Source organism: Bombus fervidus, chromosome 2, assembly GCF_041682495.2.
Source record: "Bombus fervidus isolate BK054 chromosome 2, iyBomFerv1, whole genome shotgun sequence".
Taxonomy (NCBI): Eukaryota; Metazoa; Arthropoda; class Insecta; order Hymenoptera; family Apidae; genus Bombus; species Bombus fervidus.
In genome coordinates, this window is record NC_091518.1 from 21,415,220 (window position 1) to 21,428,864 (window position 13,645).

Consider the following 13,645-nt stretch of genomic DNA (forward strand, 5'->3'; position numbering starts at 1 on the left):
GTCCAAAAATATATTCCAATAAAATTTTCACTATAAAACCAACGATTTTTTAATTTTCCAATATTAATCGATCAGAGCGTTACGATTTTTCAACCAGAAAATCGATAATTTCGGTCGATTTCTTTCGAGCCGCCATTTTTGTCACCGTTTTCCTTCGTTCGAATATAATAAAATAAAATCGGCATTACCAAAAAAAAAAAAAAAAAAAGAAAAAAGCGAAACAAAAAAATAAAATAAAGGGAAATAAGCGCGTTTCTAACGAAGAGCTGGTACACGACGATTCCAGAGGGAAATTGAATTTTCCGATGGTAAGGGGGCGAGGCGTTTAGATTGGCGTGAAATTCTACCGCGGAAATCCGTGAAATTCGACGTTACAGTTGTAATGGATTTCCATAATGATGCAACGCGACGAAAATCTTTCCCCTGCTACGTATATTCCGGCTGCAGCTACACGGCCGCGATTCATGAATAAATAAGAAACAACTTTCGAAACAAGTTGACTGAAGGCTACGAAGCACCGTGTGACCCGTCCCAACGATTCCAGAAATTCCACTAACTCCGGTCGCCTCTCTCACGAGCCAGCCCTCTTTATTCTTTCGACCCGCATTCAACCTGTTCCGGGGTGAAACACTCCTCTTACCTTCCAATCCCGCTCATCGTTCCGTTTTTTCCTCGCTGCCTGCTACAGTCTCCTTTCTTCACTCTTTTTCACGATCTTATGATTCCTTGAGAGGGTGTCTTCGAAATTTTCATATATTATGCAAACACCACGTTTCACCAGCGACCAACCTCTTTTTTCCACGCTTTTATTTAACTCGCCACTTACTTCTACTACTGTTTCTTCCTGGCAGACGCTTCAGGTACTCTCTTTCGATACTCTACGAAAAGGCGGCACGTATTTCTCACGCTTTTCCGTGCAAACCGCTCGTATTTCACTGCTAACGAATTTCTCGCGGTTTGACCGTTGGACCGAACGAATTTCGACTGGTGGCTTGGCTCGAATTTCATTCGGCTTCGAATTCGATTCTCGCGCTGTATGTGCGTTAACTTCACTCTGATAAATTAACGCGAAGTCAAATGGCGGTTAATATTTTTGGCTACAGGAACGAATTAAAATTTTTAAAGCCTGGGACTGTTGACTCGACAGAGGCATTCTTTGGAGAAAAAAGACAGAGAGTTAAAACGAAATAAATTTATATTATTTGTATTATAATATAATTCAATTATGAGTTATATTATATTAGTAAATATGATATCAAATTTATTTTGTAATAAGTTACATTTACAATTTTATAGTATGCACTTTTAGAAAACAATTGTTCTTTTTTTAATCTGTCCGAAGATAAACGAATTACTCATTATAGTCGTAAAATAAAATGTATTCCTCTTGAATAACAAGACCCGAGGCTGTATTCCCCCATAGCTACCGCTTAATCCGTACCTGTTTGCCTGTTTTAAATTTACTTTGTTGTTACATGTGTGTATGTTTCAGGCGGACTGTGTATACAGCTTACGCGACAAATTAACTTTCTCAGTTGACTTTGAGGTTGTTTGTGGCTGAGGTTAAGTTTAGTATATGTAACCGCGCTTTGACTGCATCAATGAGACACAAACCTGGTGAATTTGAATTGATTCTGTCGTGGTTTTGTTATCTAATTTTCCGCTGAATCGACGTATTGGAGATTTTACTTACTATACTTTATTCTTCTCGTAGCGTAGACTGCGCGTGGTGAATGTTGTGTTCTTGGATTGTTTTGTGAGAGTGTGAGTGATCAGAGAGAATGTTCAACGACAAGCTCCTTTCATTTTTGGAATCTATGCAGGAATACAATATCTTTACGACAAATTGTAAACCTCTGCTAGCGTATGTGGTAAGTTGGAAAATCTGGTGCAATGATTTACTAGCCGATAATAATGAATTGACAAGTGACAAGTATAGGTTATGGAGCTCTATTGCGTACTTCTTACTACCATGTAAGAAAATGTATTTGCTCTGATAACCTATAACTTAACCTATATAATAATGTATTACTTTTATTATTCAAGAAAGTACCGATCAACCAAATAATTATGAAATAATTGACTATTTATACTTCGTGGGCAATTTTTAACATAAAATCTATAAGTGCATACGATTCTTGGGATGAATTGAAATTATGTGCACTTCAACGAGTGTAATTTTACTCGGGATCCTCTTATCGAGTATTTTAATTAGTCTGGTCGTTTTTCATCGAGGTGTTGCGCGATCGATTCCACGAAAAAGGAGAACAAAAGATGAACCTTACACCGTGCTTGTTAACAAACTCAGCGTATTCGATAATGGCTTTCTCTGATACTTCTCAAGCTCTGCTGATTTGGGTATTATTCATTTGGCCAACGTGTATATCCCGGCTCGTACATGCTATTATTTCGTTCTCAGCGCTAAAACCGCACCAACGACGGATCATCTCTTTTATTTCTCATTATTACTCTTCGTTATATTTCTCGCTAGAATCATGAATCTGGCTCTCCAATCGAGGATCCGAGATTTTTCAATCCAGTTTCTCTGCCGTAAAATTAAAACTAGAACTTCACCGTGGATATTACATTTTCTCTCTTATATTCTCATCCCGATGACGTTAGGCTCTACTTCATTCGCTTTCGCCGCTCACCAAACGTAAAAATATTTTCGTTGCTGGTATAATCACGTGCAATTAAGCCTTTCGTTGGTGAAAATTTTGGATATCAGGATATTGTTTAATACGATATTGCGATATTTTGGCAAAATTAAAATACCGTGTGTCATTTTAAACTTCGAGGTTTACAATTTTCTGACATACTAGAAAAATATGATTACTTCTTAAACTTATTAATTTGCTAATTTATTAGATATAACACATATAGATATAGACATAATACAAAATTTTCCATATTGACATTGATTCGCTTCGTTCTCCTAAGAGGAAAACGTAGGAAGAAAATTATTTTTTTAAGAAAGAATAATCATTTTGGTACAACTTTAAATTCTATCTCTTTTTAGTTTTACTTTAAAAGCGATTCTTTTTTAGAATATAGAACGTATAAATCGTACCAAACCAGAGTTTTCTGGCGAATATTATTCATAGAATTAATGCGTAAATGGATAATGTTTTGGATCTACGTATGGAAATTTGCTTTCAATGCTAGTTTTTAAATCTATTTCCATTAAGAGGATTGGATTCCAGTATACTTGGATGAATCGTTCTCGTCCGATTTCAATCATCTCGTCTTAAATTCGATTTCACCTTTTGCTTGGTAATACGATTTCGCTAGCTTTTGGGCGAGTAACATCGATTACATCGAAAGCGTAGGTGAATTTAAAATGCGGAAGGAATTATCACGGTATGAACGACGATCACATTGATACAAATATTAATGTAGCAGTTCCCTAATATGATTTTAAAATGTGCAACCGTGTTTATAGACGCTCCAATCAATATCATGAATTATTACATTAATTTGGTTTAGAAACTTGTACGAGTATCTCGAACGATTGCTGAAATAAATATTCATTTAATAGCTTTACCGATAGACGATCAAATACGAAATAGTTTGATGTAAATTCAACTATTAAATTCGATTCCTGATATTTGCAATGATGTTCGTTCCGCAAAGTTGCATTGATTTCGTTAAAAATTGGAAAAGTTATTAATTCTGTACGTATTTTTCTTTTATTAAAAAAATGTCTTGCCCATAAAAAATTCACAGAAATTTGAAAATGGTAGAGTTAGAAGAATGTTCACGAATAAAATAATATTGTATATGTTATACATTTTTAATAGCCCTCATTTTCACCTTTACAAATCATCAAATAACAAGGAAACGAATTCTCTTTTTTACAAGAATTTTTTACAAAATTCAAGAAGGTTACCGAGTAATCGAGTAGCGGCAAGAAGCCGTTGCAACTCAAGAAAAATCGAGTGGATCCTTTGTCGTACGATGCTTTAAATCGAACCTTTATCGCGTCGCTGATACACGGTAAACCACAAGTTTCTATGGTTCTTCTTCATTTCTTTCACGTCCCATGACGATAACTACGGCAAAGTTCGGGGTCACGTTGAACTTTTCAATCGGATCTGATTGCCATGAATTTAAATATTGCTCGTTGCCACAGCCGGCGCACAAGCCCCCGCTGTAACGCAAATATTCTGAAAAGTTTTCGCGCGCTCCGACGTTCCACCCGGTTACAGGATGCTTACCACCCTCGAAAAAGCCCGTCCGCGTCCTTCTTATAATCCTTTTCCCTTCGTTCTTCCCTCGTTCCACCTACCTCGTCCCTTTCTTGTTCCGCGGAAACTTTTTCATCGATTAGCATGATTGCATTAAATATGCAAATCCGTCAGAGGTGATCGTTCGTGCTTCGGATCACCAGGGATAACCCTTCTCTCGATAATTCGATAGAATTTTCTATAGGATAACCCCGTCAACGCGTGTTCCATTAAAATTATCGAACATCAAGCTCAGTTAGACATTGATTAAGATCGCGTTGGAAATTTCTTCGAGTCGTTCGTTCGATGATGCAACGTGGAACAAAGATTCAAATAATCTAAATATAATTAATTTTACTAATCCGAATCAGGTCGGCATACGTTTTGTATTTACACTTTTAATATTTCGAGAAAAACCAATGAAAGTATCGAAGATGTTATAACGAAGTCTTAGCAATTGAAGGTAAAGTTAAGAAATGCAACCTGTAGAATTTTTCGTGGAAATTTGAATAACTCGTGGAAGTAATTACATATATGGTGACAATACGTGGGAAGTAATTAGGCGACTTATATCGTTTTCGAGCGTAATACGAAGGCAAAGGACGATTATTTCGAATAACACCTTTGAATCTTTTTCTCGTCATTTACATTCAACGAAACTTGTTTCCTTGAAAATTGTTTGAACGAAGATACAAATAAACTGTACATTTGGAATACCATTTATGCCCTGCATTCATATGAAAAGATAGATACAGAGAAGTTAGCAGAAATTGATACTCAGAAAAAAAGTTTTGCAATTTTCCAATCACTGAATAATAATATCAGTATTGTTGAGAATTTCGGATCCTAATAGCCGAGATAATGGTGTATGAACACTAAATTTACACTTGGAATTTATATTAGAATAGTTACATGTTTATCTTACAAATGATTCCAATGATATTCATCGATACACACCTGCACGCGTCTCACCACTTTCTTCCATACCCGACTGTTAACCGACTGAACATTTTACATTCATCTGTTTTCGAGACGCCGCGCACATACACGCGTCCACACACTGATTCTCATATACAAGTAGTGTTATTACGCATCTAACCTAATCTAGTACACAAACTTATACATATCTTAATAAGTATAAATTACTTACAAGTAAGTAGGAGAATTTACTTGAAATTCCCAAGATTTTACTTCGCGAGCCTCCTCTTTAATATACAACGGATAAACATTACGTCGCAGAATTTTTAATGCATCGCAGTGGTTTTAATAAACATCGAGATTTTCAAATAATTGTTCGGGAACAATAATCTTCGGCGCGTATATTCGCTGTTAGTTAACAATGAGTTGAATGAATAAACGTTATTCACCAAAGTGCCCTAACGTTATTAACAACGAGCAATGTTCACGCTAATATGTATGTATGTACAATGTACACTCGATATCGTGCAACGCGTTTTAACGTATAAAATGAAGAGAGAGTAAGAGAGAGAGAGAGAGAGAGAGAGAGAGAGTGAGTGTTGGTACTTTCCATAAGCGGATAATTGTTATTTATCTACCACCAGTTTCGTCAATGTTTGTCAGAGGGTTTCGATTTATTTTTCCGTTCGCCATAACAGGTGCAAACACAACGACGTATAATTTCCATCGACCCAGTTAACTGAAAATGTAAGAGGATTATGAAAACGTGGCCAGTGCACGAATTTTCCGCCGCGATTTTCGCCGCAGTCGATACTCTCAGGAAAGTATTATTAAACAATCGTTTAATCATAGCTTGCGAATATCACGGAGAAATCAACGCCGTGTCGTTGATTTCAAAAATACAGTAGATTTTTATCGAAAAAGATTCAGGGATTATAGAAGTTTTTATTAGATCGTTTCGTAAATTCCGTCGACTTTTTCATTATTCGACTTTTACGAATTATCGTTCCCGATCTATCGACGCGATATTATTTTTTTAGCTTTCTGTATTCATGACCTAGTATTTAATTTTTAATAGCTGCCAATTTCGAAAGTTCGAACCAAGAGCATTCGTGGCAAGGTGAGTTTCATAAATTTATTTAAAATTAATTAAAAGCAACAGCGAATATACTGAATATATTAGATTTTAAATTGGAAAACTTAGAGCGATGCCATATATTAAATAATATTATGAAAATATTATGAAATATTCAGAACTCTACCGAGAGGTGGGCTGTGTTTTAAATGAGAGAAGCGGATCATTTTGGATCAGAGAAGCGAATAAAAAAAAAAAAAAACATTAAATATGAATATGAAGTGCGATAAAATTCCAAAATAAGTATTTTGAATGAAAGGGAAATAATTTATCCCTATGTATACTACGTTTATTCGATAGTTTCAAATGAACAGAATTTACAAAAAACAAGTTCGCGTAATTTGAGAGGGGTTTAGACCGAATAAATTTTCGAAACGTATATAAGGACGGTCGTTTCTCGAACCTCGTTTATTCTCTGTTGCTTTAAATATCAATGAACGCCGGAAAAGTTCCAAGTCGGAACGACGAACGAATTTTCCAACTATTACAATAAAAATGCAAATGCTTATGGCGCAGCGTTATTTATAACACGCGCGCATTAACGTATTCCCTCGTATCTGCGCTTGAAATTCAAATTTCCGTGATTCCCCGTACCATTAGGGATGTTTTTTTTGCTCGTGCATGGTCATACCGAATTCCAAATGAAAAAAAAAAAAAAAAAGAAAAAAATAACGTACCTCTAACGATCGTCTCGCGAGAATTATTTCCCTTTTCCATCGAATCGTTTCGTCCGCTATATACATTTTTCCAATACTGTGAGAAACACATTTTTATGCTCGAATCTCAGTATATTGTGCACCACGGCGAATCGTCGGTACATTTACAATTGTTGTATCTATTAATATGCACGTACGAGACGTCATCGTCCCTCGGTACATACAAGCTGCTTTCAATTTTTACCTTTTTACAGTATTTTTTACCTTATGCTCGCCAATACTTTTTTGAATCTCTTCGCTAATAAGTATCGTGTATATAGGCGTTAAAATTTTGTAAGAATCTCGTAGGAATTTAACAAATTATACGTGCAGTAAAATATTCATTCTAACGCAAATATTTTGCTTTGTTTCGTTTTTACATTTCAAACTACTTTACAAACAAAATTACAAATATCATAATTCATGTACAGAATATAAAAAAAAGGGGTTAACTGTACGCGTCACGTTACTTTTTCTTCAAAATATATTTCATTTTCCTATATGACACGTAGCATTGAAAATAGGTAAATAGATGCATCTAAGGAAAATATTCTGGCTATCCATAGCGGATGATCTAGTAATTTAGCTTCAACCAAGGAAGCGTTACGAAGCTTATCGATAACTGGTCGGCACTTATTGCACAAGCACAATCGATACAAGATGCTTCCTGAACGGTATTCCATCTACAACGTCGAATCGGCTCGATCGAATGGAAAGCACGAATATTGATCAACAGTAACAAGGACACGGATAATTAGAAATGGGCATCATTAATTATCACAATGATTGATCGTCGTTCGTAGCCCCGGATGCAAACACAGGGTTGAACAAGAACCGGAAATCAAGTTCTGTCGCGAAGGGAAACGCGAAATTTGTGTGACGCGTCGGACGAAATTTATTATAACGGTGCTGCATGCGATCGACGTGCAAACGAACTATCGTAAACGTTGACGCCGGGAAACTGAATAAATCCGTACTGCTTGGCTGTGAAAATACATTTCACGCTTTGTTCCCCCCGCAAATAATTTCGTCAAATCGTTAAAAGTTCCCTGGCGAAAGAATTATTTCTTTCCGTTTTTCAAATTATTAATTTACCATACATCGTATTTCGTGAATATCGTATTTCGAAGTTTCGATGACGTCGCAATATAAGAGAAACGATTATAATTCTTCGCAGTATCGATTAAAGGCAAGCGATTAAAGTACGAAGATTATCACGAAGATTGTCCCGATATATGTACATCATCGGTGGAACAAACGTTTACTTTCATATCGACGTAAACGGCTGTATCTACGAATACATATTAACAATTCTGAAATTAAAATTTCATGGGCCAGTTCTGCTAGAAGGCGATAAATTCGAACAGTCGATTTTACGTCGTATAAATAATTGACGAATTGTTTCCTGATGACAGGGAACAAGGTACAAAGGAAAGAAAATGATGCAATTCTTTCATTCAAATCCAGACGTCCTGTTCAATAGAAATGTCACAAAAGCCGGTACAAAGGAAAATGCGGACGCAATTTTCGTTTCATGGAAACGAAATATCGTTGCTTGAAGAATTTCTCTCGTCATACTTTCGCAAATTCTCTAATTCAGTATCGTGAATTCATAATGGAATAAGAATAATCAAGGCAAGGACAATAATGCGGATCTCTCTCTCTCTCTCTCTCTCTCCCTCTTTTAAATTACTCTGTGCGAATATTTAATTAAATTCTTAATAAAGAAAGGAATAAAATAAAGTATAAAGGGTGTTTCATTCAACTTATTTATTTGATCTTTTTACTATCTCGAAGCGTTCGGTATCGCAGGTTATGATAATGATCTTCGAAGTGGCTGTATCCCTTTATTAAAGAAAATGTGTCTTATTAATCTTATTAATCTCGTTTAACAAAGTGATAGTATTATCATTATCGTACGAGGCTGTCTACAAAATGATACAACTTCTGAAAACATTTTGGATATTTCAAGTAAGAAAGTTTACATCTAAAAAAAAAAAATACGTATTATGGGTGACAAAGGATGCTCCAACTATTACGTATGTTTAGCAAAGTTGCGTCGTCTCTTAGGTATTAAGTTGTCCAAAAAATTTCTTTCGTTTTATAAGCTGATAACAAACGAACAACAATTTCTCTTTTACGTTATTTCATCGAATTAGGTACGATCCACTTCGTTCTATGTCTATTATTATATTCGTACACAATTCAATAAACTGATATAAAACAAAAATATAAAATTGTGCGTCTATTATTTCCTTATAAAACGAAAGAAACTTTTCGGACAACCTAATACTACTAGGGATCTTTAAGTACCTCGGACGTTACAAATGTTCTTACAATTCTATTTTAAAATAACGTACGTTAAATATAGTAATCTTCGATTAAATTGAGTCTTTGCATTATCGAGAGATTAAACGTGTAAAAATATACAGAAGCAAATATTAAAAATATATTAAAAATATAATACTAATAATGTATTAGTTATAATATTTTTACTCACAATGTATAATCATAATTTATCAAGCTATTATATCACTGTAGCAGTTGACGATTCAGAAGACACACAATGACAATTAATAACACGGCATAATAATATTACGATGTATTAATAATAATAATAATAATATAATACAATATTATTACGACAATTTCACGTTATTTGTTACCTGTGATATAATGTTAAAACACAATGGCTGCTACGATTAATTAATTTCGCGATCTCGGCTATTGAAAACGAGCGAGAGGGATTGTCAAAAGGTAAACGAATACCAGGTCGCATTCGTAGATTCCAGTATCGACGTACAGATCAAAGGAAGTACAAGGGAGAGAATTGTTTGCCCTGGAACGCGAGTGCTTCCCTTCACTGTATTTTCACGGAAACCGTATCTGAGAATATTTACGGTTTGCCTGTAGCCAACCAAGTTTACCGGCGTGCAAGAAAATTGTTTGAAATGACTTGCAGGAGAGCCTTAGCTCGTTTCGTAAATGAGAAATAACACGGCTGTCATCGCGGAATTTCTTGGTCGTGTTTAGGGCAAGGTTACCGTTCTTTCGCCTCTGTTTCGCGTTCACGGCCAACCTTCGTTGTATCGTTTTTCTTTTTCCTCTGTTCCTCTCTCCCTGCTATTTTATCTGCCACGCGATTTTCCGAAGCGGAAGCATCGCTTTGACGATACTCGATCGAAAAATCCATCCGGATTTCACAGATCGACCGATCTCTCGGTTTCCAACTATCGTCGGAGTTAATCGAGTCTTTTGGAAACTTTCGAGTAAACCGAATTGTCGATAGAGAATATTCCCTGACGTTAACTATGCAATCTTTCAATTAAAAGCTCGCCTAGTGGGAGCCGAGATGATTGTTAATCGAATCTCTGCGAGTTTCCTCGGTAAACGAAACTGGGGAAAGAACTTGTCTCGAAGAGGGTTGGCGAAAACTTCGACCTCGTGGCTCGAGTTAGCGAACCAAGACAGAAGACAGTGCACCGGGGCACGGTTTTGTCTATCGACGAAATTTTGTAACGATAAGTTGCAGCCTCTTTAAGTGTTTTCTATGCTATACTTACTAGTACACGGTGAATAGGTAATTGTAATATCGCGAAGAAGATGGTGGAAGTTTTCGTGAAGCCTTTTGTGAAATTTTCTTATCGTTTTGGAATTTACAGGAATTTTAATTAAGGGGTTTTTTCATCTAGCATTTAACGGAAAAGTTTTATTTGCAAATATGTTCTCCAAGTAATAGGAAAAAGTGTTAACAGGTAGATAAGTAGAACAGAAAGGAATTAACAGGAAAGATTATGTTGGATATGAACGCATTGTAATATACAGAAGTCAGTGTACAGAACATAGTATATAGAATGGTACTAATTGCTTTATCATAATTAAACATGCTAATGCATTCGTCATTTAATTAAACGTACGTATAAAGGGCAGATATTCGACTGCTTTCTGACGAATATTTCTCTGTTTTTGTTCTTCGACACTCGCTCCTAATTTTTTATGAACGATTCTTACGAATAATGTTATATATATAATTTATGTTGTATAACAATAAAATGTACAAATTTAATAACATTTATAGCACGATTATAAATAACGTGCTGAAATATACACCTCGGAGGAAAAAGATAACGTACATATGCTAACGTTAAGCTCATGATAATACACAACTATACCTATAATTTTTCATAGGCGTATGAATATTACATGCATCCCTTTGAAGTAACATCGGCTTTTTCATATTAACAAATTCCCTGCTATAACAGTCATAAAGCGAAGCAAATTTTACAAATTACAAAGTTGTAAGAACTTTTAATATTAAAATATTATTGTACAATGAGAGCCTGTAATTCTTCCAAATACATATTAACTTGTAAGTATATTTACAGTTGCGGAATAAGCTTCGTAAATATATCATTAAGAACTTAATAATAACGTACACGTGGAATCTTCTTGCCTGCAGATGTACAAATTGCTCGTTTAAATTTCCCTAGCTTATCGCTAATTTTTCGAGTTACTTGGTTACCTCGAGGCTGACAAGGAGAAAAGTTTTTGCGAGATTATTCGTCGACTCGCGAAATTACCACGGACGCTACGGTATCGCAACGAGCAAGATTTCGGACACTTTCTCATCTCCAGTAGACGACTTTCCAGCCGAAACAAAGCCGCAGACGGATCGCGTCTAGTTGATCGATAACAAGGATTAATTTGCCAGTCGTGCCGCTCGCACACCGACTCCCTTCGACGAAGACAATAAACCTGGAGCGGCTCTACTCGGAAATCGTGACTACGTGAAAATTAGTAGAGCCGTTTCCCTCGCGCGCCTCGATACCCCCCAATTGATTCCTGTATTTTCCTTGGGAAAACACCAATTAAGCGGCCGCTATCTCATGATAGGTTTAATCGATCCAGCAAAATTTCGTTTGCCTGGCAAATACGCAACGAGGATTTGATTCTCCCTAATATCATCGCTTTCATCTTATATATTGCAAACGCGCAATTTTCTCTGATCTCAAAATGAAGGTGTTTGATCAAGGTTTCATATTAAAGTTTCATCTTTGATGTACCGTTTATCAAACTTCCACTGTGACAAGCCACTTGTTATCGGATCCTGAGTCTTAAACGATGAGAAAAAAAGGCAATAGTCCTCTTCAGATTGTTACGGTTTTTAAATCGATCGAGATATTCGTATGGAAATTTAAGCACACATTAGAAGGGCTTCGCTCATTATCGGTAAGATTGGAAAAAGATAAGAAATTGTTTGAAAACGAGCTTCATCGAGTAGACTAATTTTTAATGTAATAGTTTACCGATAGAGAAACAAGATTCGACGAGTGTGTTATTTAGAATACGAAGTTTAATAACATGTTTAATAACAATGTGATTATTATACAAAACGCCGATTAATATTTCCCACGGTTGAAATAAATTTAGGAATTTCGAGTAATATCTTGCTAATGAATTGTAAACAAAGAAATTACGTAATTGTAGTTGCCGTAGAAAAAGTAGAACTAGAAAGATTCAAGAAATGACCGACATTGAAAATGGCTGAAATAATGAAATTTATTTGTTCACTTGTCCGAAAACCGTTGTTATGATAAATGGATAAATGCATAATAAACTTTATACGTGCATGCAGAAACAAGGAATGTTAGTAATACTGTGAGATTATAGCAGGAAAGTGTTTTGAATACGTTCTAGCAGAGTTTACATTAGACCGTGTAATAATGAAATACGTCTTTACTACAAATTTACTATGTTTCATCTATAATCCACACTATCTTCTGCGTATAAACGATTTAAATATCGTTGCGACTGTAACTCATCTTTATCGATAAAGTTTTGCGTAAAGCGTAGTTCAAATATAAATATTACGTGTTAATAATTCTATTCTATTTCCGTGAAATATGATTCTTTGAAACGGTATGTTTCGTAGCTTTTGCCTTCTGAAATTTATTTTTAAAATCTCCGACGTAAGGTCGCGACGTCTGGAAAACGAAGAACCTTTAACGAAGTTTGGGAAAATACAGCGTAAGGATGTCCAACGTGTTCAATTTATGATCCCGATGTAACGAACTAATTTCCGAGCCTTCGAAAGCTTCCTTACTTTCGAAATGCTTATCAAGATTCTACGACTTTTAGGATTAAAAATCGCGACGTGAGTGACACGAAGAATAAGAAGACCGTATATACTTTCAAGAACATGACTCGACTAAATAAATCCTCGTGCAAATATTACAGTGTAAGGCGACCTAAGAATTCCCCAACTATTTAGTTACAGTCCAATTTCGAAGAAGAACGTATAAACTTTCACGAGAACAACGCTCTATTAGTTAAATTCTTACTAAGAAATTTCAACAAATTCTGAACCAAACATCGTAAGACGATCTAAGAATTCTGCTATCGTTTGTTGCCAGTCTAATTTCGAAGAGAAGCGCGTTAAATAAATTCCGAGTAAACCGCGATACAACACGGTCGAACGATCCTGCAACTATCGATTGACAATATAATTTCGAACACGTACGAAATACTCCTCGACGCCTGTGGATTCGACTATACTTTAAAAAATAGGACCCAAATAACCCAGAAACCAGCGAAGCTCCTTCAACCTCCGAGACTTCGTGCAACGTTAAAAAAGGAAAGAATATAGAACATAAATTGATGGTCAAACTAAT

The 13,645-nt window shown here is 35.6% G+C and overlaps 2 protein-coding genes across 2 annotated transcripts in view; one reads left to right on the forward strand and one right to left on the reverse strand.

Annotated features, from left to right (window-relative positions):
- The window catches only part of LOC139997821 (dipeptidase 1), a 235,545-nt gene that overhangs the window by 220,884 nt on the left and 1,016 nt on the right, over positions 1 to 13,645 (reverse strand). The window lies entirely within an intron of this gene.
- LOC139997825 (uncharacterized) overlaps positions 1,630 to 13,645 on the forward strand; it is a 210,746-nt gene continuing 198,730 nt past the window's right edge. Inside the window, exon 1 of the mRNA XM_072021812.1 lies at positions 1,630 to 1,871. Within this exon, the coding sequence (XP_071877913.1) occupies positions 1,782 to 1,871 (90 nt within the window). The 5' untranslated portion in view covers positions 1,630 to 1,781. The remainder of the gene's footprint in view (positions 1,872 to 13,645) is intronic.